The 26,871-nt window shown below is 43.1% G+C and overlaps 1 protein-coding gene and 1 long non-coding RNA gene across 2 annotated transcripts in view; one reads left to right on the plus strand and one right to left on the minus strand.

Annotated features, from left to right (window-relative positions):
* The window catches only part of LOC144683710 (uncharacterized), a 272,653-nt gene that overhangs the window by 7,779 nt on the left and 238,003 nt on the right, over positions 1-26,871 (plus strand). The gene's annotated exons all lie outside the window — the stretch shown is intronic.
* Positions 8,970-26,871, minus strand: part of frmpd3 (FERM and PDZ domain containing 3) — a 235,935-nt gene continuing 218,033 nt past the window's right edge. Inside the window, exon 14 of the mRNA XM_078547754.1 lies at positions 8,970-11,985. Coding sequence (XP_078403880.1) covers positions 9,026-11,985 — 2,960 coding nt within the window. The 3' untranslated portion in view covers positions 8,970-9,025. The remainder of the gene's footprint in view (positions 11,986-26,871) is intronic.

The raw sequence follows: 26,871 nt of genomic DNA on the forward strand, positions 1-26,871 counted from the left end.
ACACTATCCCCTCCTCATTCACCTTTCCAGGAGTGTTTCTGTGGGCCCCTGACACCTCCCACATGATTTTCAACCTTGCCTGCTGACATTGGTGTCATTTCCAAGGGCCAGGCAGATGTTGGTATTGGAGCATGCTAATGAGACTCTGGAGTTAAGATCTCCTGGGCCTCATGCTCCGGTGGTGCAGACAAATCACTTCCTGCTTCAGTCTTTGATTCATACCCCAACTTAAAATCAGGAGTCTAGTGTAATAAACCTGGAACAACCTATGTAGAAGATCAGTTCTCTGCATAGACCGATACCATGCATTGTATGATGTGGTTTGGCTCAGAATCCTCACATGCTTTATGATACTAGGGAGATTAAAAACAAGGAAAACCATACCAGAATCAGCAAAGCTACAGATTTTCATGGTGGTGAATAAATGTGTGCATGAGATTATGTAGTCATAGCATGTAGTTTTGTAACATGGAAACTACTGCTCACTTATACCAACGCATGATTGTGTTTTGGAAATATAATCCCAACTCCAAGTTTGCACAATGCAAAATATTATAACCATAGTTAGATAATGGGATGGTTTACAATGAGAATAAATGGAAAGTAGTTTGGTCCATCTGCATAAATTAATAGTACAGTAGTTCAATGTATTTCAGGATGTGGTCAGCCATAGTCAGGAACAGCTGGATTTGGGCAGTCAATGGAGTTTGTCTGGTATGTTGTTGAATGGTGTTCTTCCATTTTGTGTTAGGCATCAGCTTCCTGTGCAAATGTGTGTTCTGGGTTTAATGAGGTGGGCTTTTGTAGATTATAAAAAGTGGGTACAGACTGCTTGTCCAACTATGACCAGCTAAAGTCTGAGGATTATAAAATTACTGTACAATTATGCACAACTATACTTTCAATGCATGTTCCTAAAAATATGTTTAAAAACATACAAAAACTATGCAAATTGGTAAACTGATGTACAATGTTTAAGTATTTTCAAAAATGGTTAAATATTGATTATCAATCGTTAAATATTTGACTTTTCCTGTTTGGAGTTGTAATCATTTTTTTTATGAAATGAAGTAAAATAAAGAGAGCAATGTGTTTATCCAGTGTCAACTGTAGCCATATATGTACCATTTTGAACAATTTAATTTCATGACATTTGTTACTTTATCAAAAGCTGATAAGAAGATAGCAATGTAATTGTAGCTTATTGGATATTGGATTGGGTTCTGATCTTATCAAATCATGGTGCAGGATAACTTGGATAACAATAGATTTGGGATGAAATGTAAGTTAACAACGTCGCAATACCTACTATGGTAAACCTCCAAAAACCTTGCAAATGTCATTGATTGAATGTAAGCTTGAAAATTCCAGGAACACTGACATAAATAGTGATCTATCTATGTGGGTTCCTGGGCTCACTATTTTGTTGATGCTAGTCATTATAGCTTTTAATTTTCTTTTTTTTTAATTTCTCCTAAGATTCAAATATACCTGTTGGCTTGTCCCTGCATCATCATTGTGTTTAAGTCTATGTGGATTTTGATTTTTTTGAACCTTAATACCGTAGAGCTCCATAACTTCCTCAATCTGCCCTTCCTGCTGCAACTTGAAGACTTACAAAATTTAAATATGGCATTTCTAACCACTACCTTGAGTAATCTTGTGTTTTGTCTTACTCTATAACCTTGATGCTTTCCTGTAGAGTACCATACACTTTAATCTTTCACCTAGATTTATCAGTTAGAAATAAAACAAACTTTCAAAACCATTGTAAGATAACGCTCACTGATGGCAGTAAGCTTGCTGTAAGGACTGTATGTCACAAGCTTTCATAAACTTGTTTTCTTCAAAATCAAAGCTTATCATATATGCTATCATGTAGTCTTTGGCAGGCACTGACATTATATACTTTTAAATCATAGATTTTCAAACTGAAATGTTTGACCTTATTTGTTGATTTACTAGCATATTCTCTCTGTTGTGTACAAATAAAAATCTTTTTGTGCAGTGACAGCACTGTGTTTCTTTAAGCAGCTGGCATTATCCTTTGGACAAGAATTCCTATGGGGAGGATTTTCCCCTTGTTGGGTGGGTCCTGGAGCAGCCACGCAATGGTCTGCCGCCCGCGATTGGGCCCCGACCGCGATTTCACGTTCGTGTGTGTCGGGCGCACGCCCACAAGCCGAGCTGAAAGTCCTGCCCTATGTGTGTGTCGGGCACACGCCCACAAGCCGAGCTGAAAGTCCTGCCCTATGTGTGTGTCGGGCACACGCCCACAAGCCGAGCTGAAAGTCCTGCCCTATGTGTGTGTCGGGCACACGCCCACAAGCCGAACTGAAAGTCCTGCCCTATGTGTGTGTCGGGCGCACGCCCACAAGCCGAGCTGAAAGTCCTGCCCTATGTGTGTGTCGGGCACACGCCCACAAGCCGAGCTGAAAATCCTGCCCTATGTGTGTGTCAATATTTTCAGGGAGGTCCCCACCGAAAAACTTTCAAAACCATGAATCTATGTCAGCCTGCCCAGCAATATTAATTTTTAACAAAAACAGAATTACCTGGAAAAACTCAGCAGGTCTGGCAGCATCGGTGGAGAAGAAATCAGTTAACGTTTCGAGCCTTCACGGCCCTTCGGCAGAACTGAAGCATAGTTAGGAGAGGGGTGGCAGCAATATTAATTTTTATATTATCTAATAGTGAGTATATTTATAAAATATCAATGTATTCTAATTGAAAAGTAAGAAACAAATCTTAACACTTAACTAGTCTTTTACTGGATTTAATCTCTTTTTTATGCTAATTAGTTTTTTGACATAATTTGATTTTTCACCAAAACCACGAGATAATTTCACAAAATTACTAGGAGAGTGGTGAGAATGTAGAACTCACTACCACATGGAATTGTCGAGGCAATTAGCATAGATGGATTTAAGAGGAAGCAAGTACATGAGGGAGAAAGGAATAGAAGGATATACTGATATGGTGGGCAGAGCATAAACACCAAGATAGACCTGTTAGGCTGAAAAGCCTTATTCTTGATGTAAACTCTATGCAATTTTATGTAAGTTGTAGGTGAAGAAGTGCTTCATAAATTGGACATTCTTTATCATTGAACCTTTTCATGTTTTATGGCGAATTGCACTGTTCACCGTGTTCCAACTGGAATGCACTTGGTACTTAATGATCACCTGGTAAAACATCAGATTCACCTTTACCAGTTATCTAATGACCAACTTGCAATTATCCCTCTAGTAGGAGAGGTGAGTGTATCTGAACTGACAATCTGATACCTGAGGTTTGCAGTCTATAGTACTGTAGGGAATTGTTGATGGTTGACTGACCAGTGTGTCTTCTTAAGAGGACCTGGAGAAATAGACATGTCAATAGGGACTGAGTTTCTACCTAAATAACGCTAGGTTATTCTGCAAAGCAATGTCCTAATGTTAAAGCAGTCTTAGTTGTAAATGTTTACTAGTACTCTCTTTCAGTGAGCTGGATATGTTTAGTTGATTAAATTCTAGCAGTTCACTAAATGATCTGGATTTAAGTAAGTGGGAGTTGTTTGTATGATGGAAGAGTGTGCATTTCACATTGGGCAAACAGAACCTCTAGATTTTTAGATTTTTAAAAAACTTGGGTGCAAATTTACATAACCCACCAAGCAAGAATGGGAAAATTTGAGTCTAGACGTGTTTTACAGCCCACCTGATTGACTTCATCCAGTTGAGAGGCCAATGTACTAATGACAAAGCTGCAAGGTATCATATTTCTCTCTTTCCCTAAGTCATTGATAATTATATTGGAATTCTAATTTGCTCACACCTATACAATGACTCTTGAGTCAATCATAAAATGTATATATAACTTATTATAAATCCATGTCTGCATGAACTTACACAACATACAACTAAACTTCCCGTTATCATGCTCTCTAACACACATTTGCGGCCATCTTTTCCATTTTAAATTTCTTTGTGTAGATGTATGCTGGAGGCTGCCTATGTCAACTTGTAATATTGTAATCCACTCATTCATAGTAATGATGTAACACTTCAGTTTTGTGTCTCCTAACTCCTCAGCATGTATTGTAGAGAGACATCTTTGCTCCAACTACTCTGCTTCCTAGATTGCCGAATGGTCTGTTATTTAACTGTAAATAGCATCAAATAAAATTATTCAGAAATAAGTAAGAATATATGACTCAAAATAGGGGGTACATGAAATTAAAAATCTTACATCAGCGTGCACTTGCCCAGTTATCCCCTGCTGTCTAATTCAGCTTCACCTTGAAGACTACACTGGGGCGGAATTTTACAGCCCCTCCAGCCAGCGGGATTTTACAACCCCTGTAGCCGGTGGGATTTTTTGGTCCCGTTGAAGTCAATGGACTGTTGAATGACTCGATGCATTTTATGGCCCCATCTCTGCTGTGAAGGGACTATAAAATTCTGCTGGTCTTCAGTTCTCATGTGCAATACCACAGGAGATCATCTAGTACATTTTAAAACAGATTAATTTGACACCCAGCCATGCTTCATACATCACTCAACCTCCGTATGCTTCTACTTGACCCAGCTTTGGACAATTCTCTACTAAGTTATGTATTTTTTGGCATTTTATGGTTGACTGCTGTGTAATTTATTTCTATAAAATAGTGAACCACATTTGTTTTCAGGTTATTAATTGTTGTTTATATTGGAAAGTACACAGGTTTAAACTGGTTCACAAAATTATCAAAGCCACTTGCTGGAAAGAGCCATTTGTCCTCTCAACTTCTGATGAGCAGCAATTCAACAGTGCAACTATGCAAGACTTCTGGACTAAATAATGCATACATTGTAACTATGAAGACAAATTGTTCCACCAAACTCTCATTCAACTTGATGCATCAGTATTTGTTCAATCCTTTTCCTAGTTTATTACGTTGCTTTTAGGAGTCAGCTGTGGCTCAGTGGTGCCTCTGATTCAGAAGGTTGTAGGTTCAAGTGCCACTCCAGAATTTGAGCGCATAAATCAAGGCTGACACTCCAGTGCAGTACTCAGGGAGTGCTACATTGTTCGAGAAGCCATCTTTCAGATGAGATGTTAAACTGAAGCCTTGTCTTTCCTCACAGGTGGACGTAAGAGATCCCATGGCACTATTTCAAAGAAGAATAAGGGAGTTATCCCTAATATCCTAGTCAATATTCACTCCTCAATCAGCATGACAAAAACATATTATCACATTGCTGTTTGTGGGAGCTTGCTGTGCACAAAGTCGATGCTGCATTTCTTACATTACAGCAGTGGCTTCACTTCAAAAATACTTGATTGGCTGTAAAGTGTTTCGGAATATACTGAGATTGTGAAAGGCGTTACAGAAATAAGAGTCTTATTTTTTGGTTAAATATCTCTTAATAGTGCAAGGTGTCAGTAGTTTTGTCATTGTAGATTACAGTCTACAATTTCAAGAGATAAGTATATTGTGAATGGACAAACAATGGAAGTTGAATCCGCCTGGACTCGCTAAAAAGTTTTTTTATTTATTTTAAAATTCCTTTAAAGCATTCAACTTACCAAGGGAGCTACTGTGGGTAGTATCCTTCTGGTCCTGACATCCTCCCAGTCACTTGAGTGGATAGGCTGGTGAGCACCTGAGATGTGCTTCTAGTAGTATGGATTTCTGCCATTCCCATGGGATTTGGTGGACTCCCCAACCCCTCTGTGACTATGCAAACTTTGATGTAATCAGTGGCAGAGATCCCAGATGTGCACATCTTGAAAGTTACACTGGGATACCACCCCTTTCACCTCCCCCTCAAGGATTTTCAAGGTCAAAGTTCCCTCTATATATTCTATATGATTCTTGCTGAATGACTGGTTTCCTGTGCAGACAAATTTACTGTCTCATAGTCCGGGATACTTTCTGCTTCTGGTTTCAGCTGCCTGTCTTTTCCTGCATGACCCTTTTGCAGTGCAAAGTTGTATATTTGACAATCCCAGCTTATGAATATTATTTGATAAAACTCTCTGCACCATTTGTGCCTTGCAGAGGGAATTCCTATGCATGGAGTGGACTGGAAATTATGCAAACATACAGTATTGAAAGGTCTGCTGATCAAAATTAACTAGACCTGATCATTGAAAAATAAATGGTTGTTTGTGGGAATACAATAGTATCCTTTTCTAAGGCTCAAATGTTTTTGATACATTTTCAGCCTTTGCAAAGGTTTTATAGGCAAAGTGATTTGGCCGAAAATTAAAGGACAGAAAACAATGTGCAGGGATGAAATGGAGCTTGAGAAGATAGTAGGGTGGCACTGCTCTCATCCCCCTGTTTGATGGCTTTGAAATGAATGTGAGGTGGATGTGAGATAGGTTGTCATATTTGGAACTCCAAAGGACCTTCACCAGGGTAATGACAGTGTACCATGACTGGCAAGAAGTGACAGCTAGGCTCTACACTTCTACATGACCTGCCAGACATGGAAATCGAGGAGAATTAGCACACTTTAAGGACCACTTTAGGTAAGACTACTGAACAATAATACATGTGCCAGGTAAATGACTTAAGATTCTAGGCCGAATGTTTTACTTTTAAACCTGTTTCATGATTAATTCTCATACATAAACCTTGCACAACCATGCATCTTCGTCATTGTCATTTTTACATACCTATATCTTAGCATGACACACATTCAAGCTTTTCCACAATTATATTTCTGAGAACTTCACACATCAACACAATCTACTTGCATGATGAATGGTCACTTACTGAGGCACATGTGTGATGGCATTGTTTGGTTTTAACATCTATTTAGCCTGGTTTCAGCTGTGTGGAGGGAGTTAAAATCCCCCCGTTGATTCACAGAATACTTCAGTGTGATGTGTGTCATGATGCCTTTCATGGTAACTGTTGTCTGAATTTCCTTTGTTCATCTTGTGCTGCTGTTCCCCCTCCGTGGTAATGGCATGGAGGAGCATAGCAATAGGGAATGCCACATCAGATCCTCAGAAATCTTGATTATGAATAGGGGTTTAGTGGGTGGATGCATTAGTGGAGGGAGGAGGGGGTGGGAGGTGGTTGCTGAAATTCTGCTGGTGCTGTGACTAAAGGTCAGATATCAGTGCAGGTTTTGTAAGCAGAATAGCAGCATGAAAAAACATTTTTAAAGTGTTTCCAGTTTCAAAAATTAGCATTCAAAGATCTCCACTCTTCTGCGCCTCACCTCTATCACTTGTTTCTAGCAGCTACTTTATCACAAATGCATTAGAAGTTTTAACCCAGGAAACTTGGAGCTGCTATACCATTAGCTCACATCTCACCTTGAATGATGATGCAAAACAGGCAGTATCATATTGCCAGTCTGTTATACAGCTTACTTGCAATGGAAGTGATTATTGCTCATGCATATAGCAGGTGGCCAATGTGATACTGATTGTCTTCAGTTCCCTTCCAAGTCGAATTTCTACCCTACTAACCTTCCAAATGTATCAGGTGAAATTTAGCAGTATATTTATTATGATTAACGGGTTAACCATTTAAAAATGAGCGATTGGCTACATTTGGTGTTGAAACGGAGATGGCTCAACTGAATTTTATATCAGACAAGTGAATGGGAAGAAGCTTGGTACATTAGTTGTCTATATAGCAGGGATGAAAAGAAAAGGACTCACTGGAATTCAGTACAGTGGGGATGAATAGGTAGGAGCTTGAGTTATTGGAATTTTATACAATAGGATTGAATGGTTCTGTAAAGAGGAACAGAATTATGCTTGGCCTAGTTATGTGTTTATCTGGTATTGACCAAACGATGGAGAAATGCCAGCACTGTATGAGTTTCCTCACAGCAACCAATCTGCTCCAATATTAGCAATTCCTGTGAGGGTGTGTGTGTTTGTGTTGGGTGGGAGGGTGGGGGCAGAGTTGGCTGTGGGGGATTACAGTAGCTTTTTAGTTCACTTGACATAACTCCTTTAATTGTGCTACATGTGAAATATAGTAAACCTGTATGAAGTGCTTTCCTTGAGACTAAAACAAAGGTCTTACTTTTGACTTTTAGTTCTGGGCCTTCTTTGCTTTTCTTATCAAGATTCAAAGTTGTAATGCCATTAAACCTGCAGACCTCTACCAATAATAATGAGCTTTCATTGTAAGAATACTCAAAATGTTGTAACAAAGTCATGTGCAGCACTCAAGTTATGTGCATTTTTCTATCATATAGCTGGGAAAAATGATCTTGAATTTGTATTACTATTTATGTTAAATGAAAGAAGTGCACGGAACAATTCAATTTGTAATATTCTCTTAAATAAATTGATTTAGATATTTCTCATTATTTTGATGAGGAAATAATTCTGCAATCCTAATAGTTAACAAGACTTGAGAGAATGTTAAATCTTTCATATTGAAGCCTCAACTTTTGGATGACAGAATCTCTTAACTGTGAGGCAACATAGGATGTGAGCTCTCTATCAGGTGCGAATCATTTTATTCCATATAGTTTATAGTTATAGAGTAAATTGAAATGGAAATAAAATTAGAAACTACATTTTATAAAGAAGTCATAATATTTTGATTAGTTAACCCTTGCCTGTGACTCTGGCTTAAACAGTCTCTTAGGCTTTTGCAGTTCTACACAACCCAACTAACTCCTCTTACATCTAACTTAGTCACATTTTTTCTCTTTCTACCAATCCTTCTCAACCCTTCTTACTCTTGAAAATGGATGATTACCTTATTTTTGTTGAAACATCTGAATTCAGTAATAATTTTTACAAAAGAATGGGGATGAGTAGCTTAGGGTCAAAAATGAAAAACAAGGTTGGCCTGTAAGCAGTAAGATAGAATAGACAGGTTTAGCTGTGTTCAGGAGGAAGACTTAGCGCATACATTCAAGGTAACAAGGACAAATAATGTGGGAATAAAGCAGGAGGGAAACGGATAAGATACTGTTTGTATAAATGATTACTAAGCACAGGACACTGGAGTATATTTAGACAGTTTTTTGTAATTTGTACACAAATGATGGGTGCATAGCTTATGAAGTTATTTATTCATTAATGTTTTAATAGAGTGAGTAAATGTGCTCACTGCTGTAGCTACCGATGTTGACTGCTTTGTTAAATGATGCGCAGATGTCTTACTTGATGATTCCTCTGCTGCTCGGAGTAAAAACGTGTAGTTGATCACCACTTCCTCCACTTTTGAGAGGAGCTCTCTGCACTGCCTTTCTGATCGCACAATATAAACCAAATGCACAAAGGTCTCAATCAGGCCACAGAGCACTTGAAAGCTAGTTGAGATAGCTGCAAGCATGCGTGTTGGGCTTTTGTCCACTGCTGCCACTCTCCTACATGCAGTTCGCAGCTCTTTAAACTTCTGTGTGAGTGTTTGTTTATACTCATCCAGGTGAGATATGTAAAGTTTAGGACCATAGTTTCCACGGTTCGCTGTACACTGCCTTAAGATGGATAGCAGTTCGCTAGTGTCCTGCTGGGCGGCGAAAAAACCATCAGGTAACATATAGGCTCTATTCCGCAGAGCATTAATTCTGGTTATGTTGCTATCAGTATCACTCAATACTGCCTCCTGTTGTACATTGTCCCCACTGCCATTGGAAACATTTTTGTCTGACATTTGATAAGGCTTAGCTAACATTTCACTGAGTGTCACTGAACTGTCAGACCTCAGGTCTGGAAGAAGCTGCAATGGTACTGAACATGAAAGTTCGTCCTTATCACTGCTGTCATCAGCGACATCACAATTTCTATAATAAAAACAGTACCTAAAGGAGCAGCATCTGTCATTGCTGCCCATGTCTCCTTTGAGAAGTGGTACTGACCTTGATGGTTTGAAGTCTCCCTGAATAGAGAAAATTGCTGGAGACCTTTGTTTTTTGTCAATATTGGAAATGTTTACATGAGACTGGTCATCACACTGTGCTGGTTCTTGACACTGGTTTTTAAGGATTTTTCTTAAAAATTCACTCCCTTTTTCCATATTCCTAGATTCTTCTGTCTTGGAAGTGGCCATATTTGTACTGTTTTCTGAACATTCTGACATCATTTCACTTATTTCTGCCTCAGAGCCTATGTTGGTGGCACTGTGGTGTCGCTCCAGTTTCCTGCCTGGGGGCATTTTCAGACATTCACCTCGTGTCATCATGCAAAACACACCAGGCTGCTGTTCAGATCGATAATCACTGGACTCCAGACTTGAGGTACGCCTCCGAACAGCCTTTTGTTTGGCGCTGATATTAGGTGCAGAAGGGACAACACTGGTTTTAGGCTGCTTGTGAACACAAGCCCCTTTGGCTCTCTCTGCTCTTAGTGATTCCATAGTATTAGGGATTGATGGAAAACACATTGAGTTACAAGCCAGTCCTCCACGTTTACAGTCACAGCTACGACGTTGTTCTCGGGACAATCCTGGAATGTTTCCCACTGGGCTGCTTTTGATTTGACAAGGGCAACGTCCAGATGCTATGCGATATAAGTAATCTTCCGCAAATACATCAACTTTGGTTTTGGGCTTGAGTAATTCTTCGAGAAACTCGAGTTCATATTGTTTCACTTTTTGAAGTTGTTCCTGCCTCTCATCACTCTCTTTCTTAAATCTTGCTGGGAAAGTAGCTGAGAAAAGATTTTTAAAATTCAGCAAGGAGCCTTTTTGTGACTTAGCTTTATCAGGAATAAGAGACGTGTGTTGTTTAGCATCAACAACATTTTCTGGAGATGATGTGACATGTGTCAAAGTAACACCACTTAGACTGGAAGGCTTGGAACACATTGGGATGTCAGCAGTTTTTTCTGAACTAATATTGGCTTTGAAAGAACATGAGTGGCCCTGACGTTTCATCTTTTCAGCACTACCTTGCTGTTCTATGTTGTTATCTAGTCCCAAAGCAGCAATAGGATACCTATAAGGACTGAGATAACATTCTTGATTTGGGGAACCAGTTTTCTTGGGTTGACTTTCCTTTTCAGTTTTGTTGTGATTATTCTTTTGACTAGTTGGTACGTCCGCCAAATCTATAAGATCATTCTTGAATAATGCTGAGATTTCCTTACCTGTTGCTGGCTGATACTTCCTATTGTTCACTTTTACATATGCTGCTTCATTGTTCTTTAGTGTGCAAGTATGGAAGACAGTTGTTCTGTGGCCCTGAGAATCCATTTGTCTTTGCGCAGGTACCTCAGATTTCAACAAATTACATTCACATGGTCTGCAGCTTCCTTGCATGCTTCCTTCAAATTTGAAATGCTCATTTTTTGAAGAATCACATTCAGCACAGCTATCTGTGTACATGGAAATTGGGGAAGGGGTGTTATCTGTTGAGCCATAATTTAATGAATTTTCTTGGATTGTTTCAGGCCTTGAGATCCTGGGGCTATTTCCAGAGTTCCTGCCATTCAGCAACTGTTTGATACATGTTGTGTCATCTCCAACATGCAGAAATGATCTGTCTTCACTCTGAATTATTATCTCTTCAGGACAAGTCAGTTTGGAAGGGTCTTCCTTGGATTGAGCAGTTTGTTGTTTAGACATATTTTCTTCTACAATTTTTGGACAACTAGGACAATTCTGTTGTAAAACAGGCTTTAAAATAACATTATCTGGCCTGTTCACGGTTTCATTAGAATGAGTGAATGCCTGAGGTCTCATGTGAACCGTACAATATCCTGTCACATGTCCAGGTTTGAGTCGAATAGAACCAGACAAGGGACTCTGTTTAGATGAAGCAACTGCAGATAAAGTATTTGTTTCCTCACAATGCCTCTTGGGACAAGGAACTCCTTTGAAGGCAGCTTGTGCACAGCATCTAACAGTACTCAAGGGAACATCTTTTTTCATAATTAGACCAGTTTTGTTTCCGTGATAAGCAAGTAAATGGTGCTGTTTGAATGCTGAGACCATTTCAGATATGTCGGTCATTTCCGAAGAGTTTGTTTCATGGCCGGAATCCAGTGATGACTCTGGGGTCATAGCTGCCAATACAATCAAACCTGTGGATATCAAGAGAAAAAAAGTATCTTATGATATTGAAGTAGCAAGTGTGGAACATATTAGCTGAAGAAATGCTCATTATTGTCATTATATTCCTTGTTGAAATTAAACCTCAACCTTTAAAGAAAGAAACTTGAGTGAGGTATTTAAAATAATGAAGGGATTGGACTGTATTCATGAGGATATACTGTTTGAATTATATTGGTTAGGGTGAGCAGGTTACATGCATATATTTGTTTTTATTCTTTCATTGTAAGTGAGCGTCATTGGCAAGACCATATTATATATATATATATATTTATTTATATATGACCTAAGAATGGAACTTGGTTAGATGTCAGCAGGTTTTTCTTTTTACAGAAGGTCACTGGCCTCTGGAACAAGTTACTGGCACTGCAAATGTTAAAAAGGATGTAGATGAGTTCCTGTAGACTGATATCATCGTGTATAAAGGGGAGGAGAGATTTTGAGTGATAAGCCTCATGATCACTGTGATTTCCTGGAACTTGTTTTGATCATCTTTAAAGGTCATAAAGGTAATTACCAGAATTTCAAATGCTCAAACTTGAATTAGCCTGTGTTTATCAATTTTGATCCCTGCCTCTTCCAGTAGATGTGGCTGACGGTAGGTGGGACCATTGGAAGTCATGATACTTAATTGAAACAGGACTGTTTGGGGCTAGCTGGGCTTTTGTGTTGGTCATTTTCACATGTTCCTATGTACTCTTGTTTTGTTGCATCATGACTTATGTCACAAACATAAGGACTACTGTTTAAAGGCACATTTCTGTTTATAAACCTTTACATTGAGTTTAAAAGCCTTTTTCAAAATGGTAGTATGGACAGTCAACATGGCACCTTCTGATGTTTATTGAAACCTTGGTAGACTCATATTTCTCGAGCTAGCTACGAAGAGTCATTAAAAATGCAAAGGCCCCTCCAGAATTGTCCATTAAATTCTAAAAGGTGTGAAAAACTCTAACTTCTGGGGGAACAGGAGACAGGAAAGAACTTCAAAGGATCTCAACATAACTAACTTCTTTGCCTGGTGGAACAATGCTTAATTGAAATTAACATAACAGCTATTTTAAGTTTTGGAACTGTATAATGTATGTTTGCGAACAGCTATTTTGTGTGCAGAACCCCAGGAAGAACTCTGAGAAACAACTTCAGAGAGGGTTCTTGGCCAAAGGAGGACAAAGAGGAAGGTATTAAGAAATCAACAGTTGTTCTTCAGAAAAAGACCAGGTAATCTGCAAGTGCTGTAACTGGGAATAATGAGGAATAAACACCTTTTCTCTCTCTCCAAAACCTGCTGACCTTCTGAGTCCACCTGAAAAGGCAAACCTCTGAATAGTTGGCTGTAGAAGCCATCACAATGGCCAAACCGAACCTCAAGTTTCAACCCTTCGCTTTGGAAAGAAGGAATTCAAGCAACAGGCCCGCAAAAATATCTCACAGAGACTGATTTGGAATCACATCTTTAAGCATCTTGTTACCTTTATCTGCTTTTTAACCTTTGTATCTGAATTTTAATTAATAACTTTATCAGTTTTACCTCAGTAACTTTCAGCAGTAATTTTTGTAACAAACTAACCTTTATCTTGTTTAACGCTAAAGCTTGTTTGCTGGGTTATTTTTAAATTGAATCACTCGTAAACTAAAAGGGGGCTACATACGCACACACAAATTCTTAGCTCAAGGACCACTTTTACGTGGTCGTGACACTTAATATAGGTGCCATCCATGGCTCACTGACAGTACTCTCTCCTCTGATTCATCAAGCTGTGTATTCATGTCCCATGCCAAAGTCTTGAGCACAGAATCAAAGCTGACATTCCAGTGAGTACTGAGGGACTGCAGTATTGTCAGAGGAGCCATCTTTCAGATGAGACATTAAACTGAGGCCCTGTCAGCCTTTTCAAATAGATGTAAAAGATCCCATCACACCATTTTGAAAAAACAGCAGGAGAATTGTCCCTGGTGTCCTGGCCAATATTTATCCCTCAACCAACTTCACTAAGAACACAGATTTTCTGGTCATTGTCACTCTACTGTTTGTGGGAACTTGTTGTGCTCAAATTGACTGCCATGTTTCCTATGTTACAACAGTGATCACACTGTAAAAGTACTTCATTGGGTGTAAAGCTCTTTGTGACTTCTTGAGGTATGAAAAGTGTTATAATTTGTTTTCCTTTTGGAGAAAACATTTCTTAGAGATTTAATTAGTTTTCTACAACACTCATTCCTCCTTACTACTTATTGACTCAAGCAAACTGCTTTTGATTTCTCCATCTTTAGTTAACTGGATTGGTATTATTACAGATATGTCCTAATTTCAGCCAATCACTCACTTTCCTTCTCCCAACATATCAGAACAAGTTCTAAATACAAAACTTTTAATTATATACATACAGGTCAGACTTAGCTGACCACCTACCTACATGTTGCTGACCCTGAAAGTCCTGTCTGTGAAGGAATCGTCTGTCATATTCTAGTTGTAGGGATAGGGTGTTTGGGTAGACTGTTTGTTGTTGACAGTTTCTCCTATAACTTGTCTAGAGACAGAGGCAGACAGAGGCCTAGCAATAACTTGGGAGGGACTGCCTGATCTGTGCACCTGAGCAGGTGCTGTAGGCTGAATATGCATGTTGACCACTATTCCCCTGAATAAAAACTGTTCCTGAAGGCCTGTATTTTCTAGTGGATGTCAAGGCTCCAACATAAGGCCCATCCAGGGCTCCAAGCTGCCCTCATCTTCAGTGAGCCCTCCAGAACAACCTTCTGGGATGCGACCTCCTAATTGGCCCTTGACGCTTGCCATCCTATTAAGAATGATGGGTGGGGTCTCAATGCTGCTGATCCAATCGGAGGACCACAACGATATAAGGATGGCAGCCCCCAAAATAGAGGCACCCTCAGCTGCCTGTATTGAAGTTGTGAATTAAAGGCCCAAAGCAGATATGGCCAATGGGTTGGATGCGAAATACCTCTGCAGGCCTATTCATGGATGGGGCTGCAGCCTTTCATTCCTGGGGCTCCAACATTAGGGCATGGAGCCTCTGGCTCCATTCGTTGCCTTGTCTGCTGTTGGAAGGCCACCTCGACTGAGCCGGCGGCCTCCATACATGGCAGGGGGGCCACTCAGATGTCAATAAAATAGTTGTGCTAGTGCAAAATGACCTCTTATTGAATTAATTGGCTAACCGCCTCTGTGGAGTGGGCAGCTAATCCAGTTCCCAGCCCGGCCCTGGGAAAGTCCCAAGAGGCAGGAATGCATTAGGGAGCCTTTCCAAAGTGGGACACTCCCATTTTCATGGCCTCTCCACCTCCAAACCCCATCTCCCTGGGGCCAGGAAAATTCAGCCAAGATCTACAAACACCTTTCTATTTAATTACCAGATCTGTCAAAATGACAATACTTTGACAACATGTTAAGAGATACTACAGCTTCGTGCCTGAGGTTTCTGTTGCAGATGCTACAAGCTCTCAACAAGCTTTGAGGTCAGCAGATGCATGGGAACACCATGACCTCCAAGTTCCCCTCCAGGTCACAGACCATCCTGACTTGAAAATATATCAACGTTCCTTCACTGTTACTGGGTGAAAATTCTTTAACTCCCTCCCTAACAGCACGATGGGAGAACCTTCACCACATGTAGTTCAAAAAGACCGCTTCACCACCACCTTCTCAAGGGCAATTAATGATGGGCAATAAATACTGATCTTGTTACAATGCCCACATCCCATAAATGAACTAAAAATGCAGTCTACACAGCAAAAATCTCTTGTGGCATGACACTGCCCAACAGTTTTATTGTGCTCTGCAATAAGGTAAGTGGATAGTGCATCCAAACATGTTATGTAGTATCCTCAGCTGCACAGCTAGCTGATCTGAATCACAAGGTGACTCAACTGGTTTTGTGATGATACTAGGTCTTTAGTTCCATAGCCTTCTTCAGTCTTCAGGTCTGCCCCTTTCACATCTGTGCAAAGTTCTTCCTCTAATTCTGCAATGCCTCACACACTGTTTGTATCTCTGGTTGGTGCATGCTTCAAGTGAGGATGATGCAGGGTGCTGTGATGTAGCTCGCTGCTGAGGGGATCCGTCTTCCTGCTCTTGGGGTTACACCATATCTGTAAAAGGAAGAAAGGAGACATAAGCACATCAGTATACACTACTGTCATGTTGTAGTTGCAGAGGAATTATATGGCACATTTTACAGCAAACAGCATTCATTGATTCATTTGAAACCATTGGACAGATAGGTACACAATTTCAGTTGCACAAACCAGGAAGTGCATTCCTTCTCTCCGGCTTGTATGTCACCAATGCTCTAAACTGATTTCCATCTGATGACTTGCATTATAGTCTTCATGGAGGGAGTGAGTAGATTGGATAGCTGAGACCCTTCACCTATCTGCACTCTGTGCCTTTAGTTGTACGCTGAATTTTTCTGTATGGACAAAAAGATTTTACGTTGAATGAATAGATATTGTGTATTGCACATTCCAGGCTGCGGTAGTTTTATGGCCTTAAACATAGCTTATTGCCAAGTATCTTGCTTACAGAAAATACGAGAGCTGACTGAGTCTACTCTAATTGTCATCTATCCTTATGAATACTTATAGTCGGTCTTCAGTCTTTCTCAGCTGCATCATGCTAGATTATTCTTTTTTGTTCTGCTGTACTAGATTTCAAGCATCTTTATACTTCCTTTTCTGTTGCAATTGCAACTGGCTATTGAATCAATCCAGGTTAAGTATACTTAGGTACTCAACAAAGCTCTTACAACACTTTCACAAGAGCAAAATACTGCAGCTGCTGGAAGTCTGAAATAAAAACAGAAAACAATGGAAATACTCAGCTTATCATGCAGCACCTGTGGAGAGAGAAACAGGATTAATGTTTCAGGTTGTGACCTTTTGTCAGAACTGGAAATAATCAGAGATGTAACAGGTTTTAAGCAAGTACAAATGCAGGGAAAGTAGGATGGGGAGGAAAGAATAAAAGGGAAGGTCTGTGACAGGGTAGCAGGCAGGAAAGATTAGGGGCAAGAAATTCATCTCTGTAGCATTGTGTCCAGCGGCATGGTGGAGGCCGAATACTGTTTTGCTGGGGTGTACTGATCTGCCAGCTGGTTTCGGCATGGCCCATGGCATTCCCAGTGTTCACCAGGAGCACAATCCTGATGTCACACAGCTGAATCAGTTGATGTGAATACAGGACACTGAAGCTGGATGATGCAGATACAGGTAACAAATTTGTATGTCACTCTGTAAACAACAAGCTGCACTTGTGCTGTTTAAAATCCCAGGCGCCTAAATTGCAGGTCAGGTAATTTTTAAGAACGTCTGCTGGTGCAGCATGTCTGGAAGTACCCTTAAGTGTTTTTGGAGGCATTGTAAGTTTCTGATTTGCCAAAGATTGTTGCATCATTCCGGTAGGTAAGTATGTGACTTGTCTACGCAAAGGCTGCAACAGGTATGGGGACAGCAGTAGCAGTGCCTCTGGGTCAGTAGCATGATATAGAACAGAGGGTGGAGAAGGCAAGATCTGCGCAATGCCCCCTGCGAACTTGGAGCCAGACCCCTCCATGCTCCTTGACAGCAACAGCAGGCTCTCTGTCAGGCCTGTAATACACCCAGCATCTCAGTATGTAGGACCATCAGTGTTCTTCTGCATGCCGCCCTCTCGAGGTCCACTGCAGAACTGCTGTGACCTCACCCGCTGCTAAGCTGGCAAAGGAACCATCCTTTACCCCTGGCCTGGCTGCAGCCCACTCATGCCCAGTGACTCACCATGTACTGATTTTAATGATATCCTTGCATCCAAGCTATGTGCATTATCTGAGCTCATGGCTTCAAGTGTTAGATCAAGCGACAGGATCTCTTCATCAGTGTTGTGCTGTGTTGCTCTCTCTTCATCCTTGGGCTACTTTTGTTGGTCAGGCTGTGGTTCTTGGGTGTCTGAAAGCAGTAAATTAGGAGGGGAAAGTGGGTATGAGGGAAGGAAATGGAGTGGGAAGCAAGAGGTCTATGGTCACAGTATCAGCAGCTTTCTCATCATGCCTGATAACAAGATGAGACTGAGCTGGGAGTTGAGAAGGAGCAGTAAGCAGGAAAACACCACCATCCTCATTGTTCTCAGTGATGCTGGATGGCACAGGCTCTGTAACAGCCAGCCCAGTGGTGCTGAGAGTCATTTCCTCAGAAGATGGTTCTGTTCTGCTCCCAGCTTCTGTGTACCACCTGTTCTGTGAGAGAGATGGCAGAATGCCAACGGTTGTGTAGAACTGTGTTTGGGTGATTCATCTGCCGTAGCTGAATAGTTGGAGTTATATGTAGGCAAGGAGAGGTGGGCGTGAGGCTGGCTGTATTGGTAGGAAGGTAAGGGTGAGGTGGAGCATCTGGATGTTAGGCCTGAGTCCTGAGTGCCAGTAAGTGCTGCTGGTTGAATGATGGGAGTGTGGTGCATTGAGTAGAATGAAAGGCTGCTGGAACAATGCGTAGGAGATGTCATGTGAAGGTGTATTCACTGACATTGACTACCTATGTGAGGTCATTAGACTTCTTGTGGCACTGCTGTCAGGTCACTGGGTCCAGAATCTGGGAGTTGACTCTCTGGTCAGATGCTCCCGCTCCCTTCTAAGGGTAGTCCTTGCGGGCTTCCTAGCCTGCCACGGGACCATGGTGTCTCGCCTGCTGCGCCCTCCACCACTAATGTTTCCAGCGTCACATCCATACCCTGGAATCCTTTCTCTGCTCCGGTGTTCCATTTCCATGCTTTAAATTCCAGTAACAATACTCATTGCAGCTTCCCTTTAAGAAGAGCAGGCTGACTCCACCACATGCTCTCAGCGCAACACTGTCCAGCCCTGCTGAGTGCAGGGACAATGAAAGAGGATGCCAACAGCCAAGAACCCACTCACTCCCATGCTACAAACAGGTAAATGAGGTTGGAGAACCATGTTTGTGAATCAGCACAGTCAGGTCACAAATTGCCAAAAAAGGGCAGATGAATTGTTAACTTGAAATGATAAAAAGGATGATGGTGCAAGACAAAAGTGGGTAGTAATAGGATAAGTAAAGAAATAAAATATGGGTCTATAGGAGGTGTAAATGGCAAAAGCAGAATCATTACCAACAGTTGCTGCCTGAAAAATGGGAACAGCGACTATGATCTGAAATTATTGAACTCTGTTGATTCAAAACGCTGCAAAGTATCTTCTCGAAAAATGAGGTGCTATTCTTCGGGCTTCTGTTGAGCTTCACTGGAACAGTGTAAGAGGCCAATGACAGAGCGGTCACAGTGGGAATGCGGCCAAGAGTTAAAATGACAGGCGGCCGGGAGCTCAGGGTCATGCTTGTGGGCTGAACAGAGGCGTTTCACAATGCAATCACTCAATCTGTATTTGGCCTCCTCAGTGTAGAAGAGACTGCACTATGAGCAGTGAACACAGTAAATTGAAAGAAGTAAACTGATGTTTCACCTGGAAGAGAGTGTTTGGGATGCTGAACAGTGGGAAGGGAGGAGATGGTGTTATGGTGCTGTTGTCACTGGATTAGTAATCCAGAAGCCTAGACTATGCTCGGGGGACATAGGTCCCACCGCAGCAGCTGATGAAATTTGAATTCAATTCCGAAATCTGGAATATAAAGCTAGTCTCAGGAATGGTAACTATGACAACTATCATCGATTGTTGTAAAAACCCATATGGTTCACTAATGCCCTTTAGGAAAGGAAATCTGCCATCCTTACCTGGTCTGGCCTACATGTGACTCCAGATCCACAGCAATGTGGTTGACTCTGAACTGCTCTCTGAAATGGCCTAGCAAGCCCCTCAGTTTGAGTGATTAGGGATGGGCAACAAATGCTGGCCTATTTAGCGATGCCCACATCCCATGAAAGAATAAAATAATTAAAGGGCAGGTGTTGCATGTCTTGCACTGCATGGGAAGAAGCCCTGAGAAGAGAAGGGGATGCTGGGGGTGGATTGAGCAGTGGACTAGCATGTTGTGGAGGGAACAGTCCCTTTGGAATACTGAAAGGGAAGGGGAAGAAAAGATGTGTTTAGCGGTGGCATCGCACTGGAGGTGGCGGAAAGGATGAAGGATAATCTATTGAATGTAGAGGTTGGTGTGGTGGAAGGCGAGAACAAGGAGAACCCTATTGGAACCCTATTTGGGACTCTACCCAAAATGGAGTGACTAGACTTGTGTAAATGGGCAGAAAGCAACCCAACACTATTTTCATGCTGCTACCGTCTCATTTATACTGAGAAGAAGTAATTAAGATTGGCCCCAGTGAGTGTGAAATATTCAATGTGGGTTAATTACATCTGAAATTATGTTCACCACAGGCAGACATCCAGGTGTTAGCGGATTCCATATCAAAGGAAACAATTTGGGGACAAAGCAACCTTGATTAGTCGCTCGATGGTTTATTGCTCAACATAGAGTTAAGTAATGGGCCAAAGGACTGTTTCTCTTTTTCTACATCTCCCCTTTCCCAGACTCACAAACACCAGAATGGCAGAGCGAACTCGTACTTCTTGTAATCTAAGCTTTGAGTTCAACTACCTTGTGTTTTCAAGTAGAATAGTGACAAAGTTGTATTCTTATTTTTCATGCAAAAAGGAATGACTAGAAATCATGGCATTTCACCATTAAAACTCTATTCTGTTCATTCATTCACTTTATGTTGGTCTACAATTGTGCCTTAACCTCTTAGTGGGCAGAATATTGCGCTTGTTGAGCGGGCATGTGCCCGACCCAAATGTGCATAAAATGAGGCGCATTGACGTCGGGTGAGCGTCCCGATTTCATCGTGCACTCGCGCGATATTTCGGTTGGTGGGAGTGCGCAGGAGTTCCAGCGTGCCCGCCGACAATTAACAGGCCTATTAAGACTATTAAAGGTCTAATTAAATGAAATTTTTCACTGCCTGTCCAACCTTATGGTTGGTGGGCAGGTGAAAAGGCCAAGTGGGCGGGATGAGGTTTCGATCAGTGATTGAAAAAAAAATAAAGATTTTTCAAACTAATTTGTAACATGTCCCTGCTCATGTGACACATGAGGGGACACGTTATTAACATTTTAAAATTCTTTATTTTTTATGTTCAAAAAGCTTCAGCTCACTGAGGCAGCTCTGTGCCTCAGGGAGCACCCGCATGAACTTCCCCGTACGTCCTCCTCCCCACCCCCACACAGGCAGCGCTGAGCGCTGCAGCGCGTGATTCACTGGCTGGCCGTTAATTGGCCAGCTGGCGTGAAATGGCAGTTGCGGCCTGATTGAGGGCGGTGGTCCAAGTCGTGGCCGCTCCTGCTTGCCCCCACCGGAAAATCCTGGCCAGTGTGTTTTTCAATTTACCTTCCATAAAAATTGGAAATAACACATACAAAATTATTATGCTCATAACAAGGTTTCTATATTACAATTCCCTGGTAATGTTAACATTTAACTAGATATTAGGTAGTAAATTCCTGATCACAGGGGACTAATCTGCTTACAGCACTAATCAGGTCCTGGAACTCAAAGTATAGCTGGCGCAAAGTTTTAAAATTATACAGGTTAACTGTTTTCTCCACTGGCATTCTCTTATTTCAATGTAGCATTTTTCTTCCAGTTAGACACCTTCTTTAAGCTATCCCAGTAGGAAAAAACAGTAAAAACTGAGAAATAAGAATACTGATCCGAACTGGTCTTGTATACCTTAAAATGGAACACCAGTAAAAACTGGAACAAGAGTACTGGTCCGAACTGTTTTCTCCTTCTGGGATCCATCCAAGATTCTGATAATGCTTGTTATTGCTAGAGCAATGGCTCCTAAAACTTGTCTGACCCTCTGAGTAATGACCTGGCTTTCTGCACCATCATTGTTTCACACTATTGGGCAGAACTTTACACTCGGCATGTGGGTGTGCACCCGACACTTTCGAGTGTAAAATAGCGCGTAATGACGTCAGGTTAGTGTCACGATATCATCATCCGCTCACGCGATGTTTCACTCGGCCAGCGCCAGAGCCGTGCCCGTCATTAATTAAGAAGCCAGTTAAGGCCAATAAAAAGTCAATTGATGCTGATTTTTCGTTGCCCGTGTGATTTTATGCAAGTCACACAGGCAAAATGGGCAGCTGGCCAGCTGACAATTTCAAAAATCTCACCACGGGCAGGATAAAAAAGGTCAGCAGCATTGCCAGTGTGAGTAGTGAGGAGTTTGGTAGATAGTTTGCTGCTGGTGACTTATTGGTATATGGCAGCTTCATCTCTGTTTGAGGCTTCATTGTTGGCGCCTCTAGGCTTCATTTCAGGACTTCTGTGTCTCCAAGGATCCTGGAGAATTCAGACTGTGTGGACTCTGCCAGGTATCAGACAGCCTTCTGTTACCCTGGTAATGGGGATTGTGGTCTCCACTGGACGCACCTCCTCTGAGGAGGAAGAGAGGGGCAGAAGGGAGAGGAGGCCAGGTGACCCAATGCAGCTTCCAGGGAAGCGACCTGTGGGAGGAGAGGCACAGACACAGGGGGTGCAGGGCCAGCTGGTAGTCCAAAGTGGAAGGGGCTACAGAAGATGCCACTATCCTGCTGCCAAGGTTTACAGGCAGCAATGTAGCTACCTCAATATGTCTGAGGTGCAATGCCGAAGGAGGCTCTGCCTCTCAAAGGAGACAGTGATGTCCATCTGTCAGATGATTGGGCCTGAGATCAACTCTGACTGTGTGGGTGGACACCCCATGCCAGTGGCTCTGAAGGTCACAGTGGCCCTTAACTTCTATGCCTCCAGCACTTTTTAGGGGTCAGTGGGGGACTTGTGTGGAGTCTCCCAATCAGCTGTCCATAGTTGCGTCAAGCTGGTGACAGAAGTTCTGTTCAGGCAGGTGTTGACTTTCATTCATTTCCATACAGACGAGACCAGCCAGACACAGCGAGCCAGAGGCTTTGCAACAATTTCTGGGTTCCCCTGCATCCAGGGTGCTATAGACTGCACACATATGGCCATCAAGACGCCAGCAGGTGAGCCCGGTGCCTTCGTCAACAGGAAGGGATTCCACTCCATGAACGTGCAGATATTGTGTGACAACAGGATGCAGATTCTGCAAGTCTGTGCAAGGTAGCCAGGCAGTTCCCATGACACTCCCAGGTGCCGAGGCTCTTCAGTGCTCCAGCCTGACTGGCTGGATGGCTGCTAGATGACAAGGGCTATCCCTTGAAAACGTGGCTTATGGTGCCTCTCCGCCACCCAAGAACAGAGGCAGAGCAGTGGTATAACAGGAGCCATGCCTCCACAAGGGCGGTGATAGAGAGAGCCATAGGTCTTCTGAAGACTCGCTTCCGATGCCTGGCCTGTTCAGGGGGAGCATTACAATACCGCCCCCCCAGAGCAGGTGTCACTGATAGTGGTCACATGCTGTGCTCTCCACAGTCTGGCACTGGCAAGGGCGGGCCCACTGGAGGAAGAGGACCTTGATGCAGCTGCACAGGCCACGGATGATGAATCCAGCAGTGAGTCAGAAGAGGAGCATGGGGAGGAGAACGTTGAAGGCGTGGAGGCAGACCTCTGTAACCTCCAGGGAGGCAGGGATGCCTTGATCCAATGCTCCTTCAGCTAGGCTGCCAAATAGGCATTACCACCACATGCCAGAGCTGCTGCCTCCATCCCAGATGTCTGAGGCCCTTTCCTTTGACCCCAAAGTCCACTCAGTGCCTGAGCAATAAAGTTTCGAGCTACCAACGTCCAGCATTACATACTGGCGTACCCTGCATCACATTAAATAAAAAAGGTGAAGCATACTGAGGCCATTACGACAAAAGAAAATTTATCTCATGTTTACAGTCAAAACAAAGTAACAGAACCTTCTCTGGTCTTCAACCCCAGACCAGTTAAAATAAACAAAACATTGCACAACAGAATATCACCCATGACCAGTCCCTCTTGTGCTCATGGTGCCTTAAACCTAAAGTTTAAGTGCTATGTCTTGGTGCTCCCCCTTGCTGACACCAGCATTAGAGACAGCCTGCTGATCCTGCTGTCTTGTTGTCCATGATGACCTTGACGTCGTCCTCTGGCCAGTGGAGCCTGTGCTGGCCCCACCTGGGAGGGAGCGGCCAGTTCCACGGCTGGCATCTCCTCAGTCAGCGCAGCATCATCAGATGCCACGGTCACTGGCAGTGGGGCAGAGGAGCTGCTGCTGTAATGCAGAATGCCTGGAGAGGAGCCCACAGAGACAACAGGCAGCTCGTGCGCCAATGTGAGGTCACTCTGGACTTCCCTGCTCACCATTGATAGACGGCACCTAGCTGGGATACTGGGTACCTCATCCATCTCTCACACGGACACTGACCACCTGAGGTCAGTGCCTGTGTGAGGGCTTTCAGGTCCGAGCGCAACCCCAAGAACCCCGGATTTTGTTCCTGGAGCCGCCTCTCATGAGAGTTGCCACTGTCTCAATGGAGGAGGCAGTGCGCTCGGTGATTAGGGTCAATGCAGTGCTGATGCTCTGCATGGACTCCTCCATATTGGAGACCATGGCACACATATGCTCATGGATCTCTGCAAAATGCTCCTGTACATCTCGCTGGACATCCAGCATCTCCCGCCTGATGGACAATTCCAGAGGCTCATCATCTGCCTTCGACTGAGCATTGCCCTGGTCTCCAGCAGTTCTCCGACTGCTGGGACCATGGGCACTTTCTGCCTCTGCCTGCACCTCAAGTGAGTGTGAAGTGCCCTCATCACTGTGCATTGACTTTCTAGTCGAAGATCTAATGCGCACCGAGGTGCTGGTATCTGTGCTGATGCCTGGTTCAGAGAGCAGGTGTGATGCAGGTCCATCTGGAGCCTGGCGGTCCTCTGGCATCGGGGGTGAGTTTTCGGGGTCCTGCAGTTGGGTGCATGGTGGCAAATCTAAGGGAGAACAATGACATGCCATTAGTTTAAATCATCACACTGTCACTGTGCATGCCAGTCACCCTGGTGAGACCAAGGAGATCTGTATCATGGTACCATTATCTTTCAATGGTCAATGGGGAATCCAGTTTTGAGGCTCCCATTAATGATGAGACTACACAAGAATGTTCGCAGCATCTGAAACTCTCACCTCTGTGCACTGCACTCTTATCTTTGTCTCACCTCCCAGCCTCTTCGCAGCCAGTTGACCGAGGTGTATGGTGCCTCTCCAGCTCCAAGGCATCCTGCTTGAATCTGGTTAGGGCTAGGAGGTCAGCGGGGCCTCCGCTGATCCATGACCTTTCAATGTTGTTGTGGGCTATCTTCTCCTGAAAGTATAGATGAGCACTGATTAGTCCACTCCTACCTGCAGCGCCATTGCAGCTCGACCAACCCCACCTGAGTAGCACCTTGCAGGGCGCATCCAAGTTGTGGACCTCGAGCCACAAGGCACTCAGTCCAAGCAGCCAGGGCTCACTCCCTTGGCCAGCTCCGGCGTCATTGACAATTGGCAATTAGACTCCAATGCCACTTAGCTCCACGGGGGGATGGCCAGCCATTAACACTTCAACACACTGATCCATGCCAACATGGTACTCACCCTTATTGAACACAGCAGGGCGTTAAACCTCTTGCGGCACTGGATCCAGGTGTGCTGTACAACATCATGGCTGCTGACCAGCATTGCCACCTCCTCCCAAGCTCTTTTTCTTAGGTGCAGCGGCCTCCTCCTTTCATCCTTGGGGGCAAGGGTGTCCCTCCTGGTAGCCACCTCCTCCAGGAGGACTGCGAAGCACTCATCTGAAAACCAGGATGCTGAGTACCCACATGACCTGCCCTCCCACCTGGCATCTGCAACTGCATTGGAATCCATAATTTTTAATCTCCTGCTGACAACACCGAAGGTGTCTTCCTCACCGGCAGTCTTCCAGGGCCTGACTGTGCCGGTTTTAAACCCACCGCTGGATCATCGTTGGACCTGGTGGCCAACAGGACCCCACCCCAGCCCGCTCCTTCCCCACCATTGGGGAGCCACCGTTCATGGAGGGTGGGCCTTAATTGGTCCGCCAGTGTGAAATCGTGGTCAGGGGCCGATTGCGGGCAGCAGGATTTCTCACCCACTATCGGGCCCGCTGACCATGCCCGCCTGCCGAACTCAAAATTCTGACCAATAGTGTGAAACAATGATGGTGCAGAAAGCCAGGTCATTACCAATCAGCAGTTCAGACAAGCATTAGGAGCCATTGCTCTGGCAATGAACACAGAGTCAAGCATCATCAGAACCTTGGATGGATCCCAGAAGGTAAAAACAGTAAAAACTGGAAAATAAGAATACTGGTCCGAACTGGTCTTTTATACCTTAAAATGGAACACCAGTAAAAACTGCAGAATAAGACTACTGGTCCAAACTGTTTTTTTCCTTCTGGGATCCATCCAAGATTCTGATGAGGCTTGACTCTGTATTCATTACCAGAGCAATGGCTCCAAATGCTTGTCTGACCCTCTGATTAGTAATGACCTGGCTTTCTGCACCATCATTGTTTCACGTTATTAACTTTAAGCAGAAGGCCTTCACAAGTATATCTCAGCTTCCACTGTCTACTTTGTTCCTTTATCATCTCCTGAAAGTGTGCACTCCACAGCTAGAGTAACCTAGATAGTATGCCATTTGTGTAAGTTAAGAGACTTATTTAGCTAGTCAGTTAGTTAGTGCAGCAGCATCTTCCAGATTACTCTGAATTAGCTACATAGCTAAGAGTTCCTTTTAGTACATCCAATAAAATTGTGCATTCCTGTGAAGGAACTAAAAATTTAATGAGCATTAACTTCCAATTACGCACTATTTTTACATCTAAGCAAAAATGCTTTGATTCTGTGTAGCACTAACCAAAATTCTTTGGGCGAGGGGAGATGGGAAGCAGAAGATCTATCCCAG

This window comes from Cetorhinus maximus, chromosome 8 (assembly GCF_964194155.1).
Source record: "Cetorhinus maximus chromosome 8, sCetMax3.hap1.1, whole genome shotgun sequence".
NCBI classification, from domain to species: domain Eukaryota; kingdom Metazoa; phylum Chordata; class Chondrichthyes; order Lamniformes; family Cetorhinidae; genus Cetorhinus; species Cetorhinus maximus.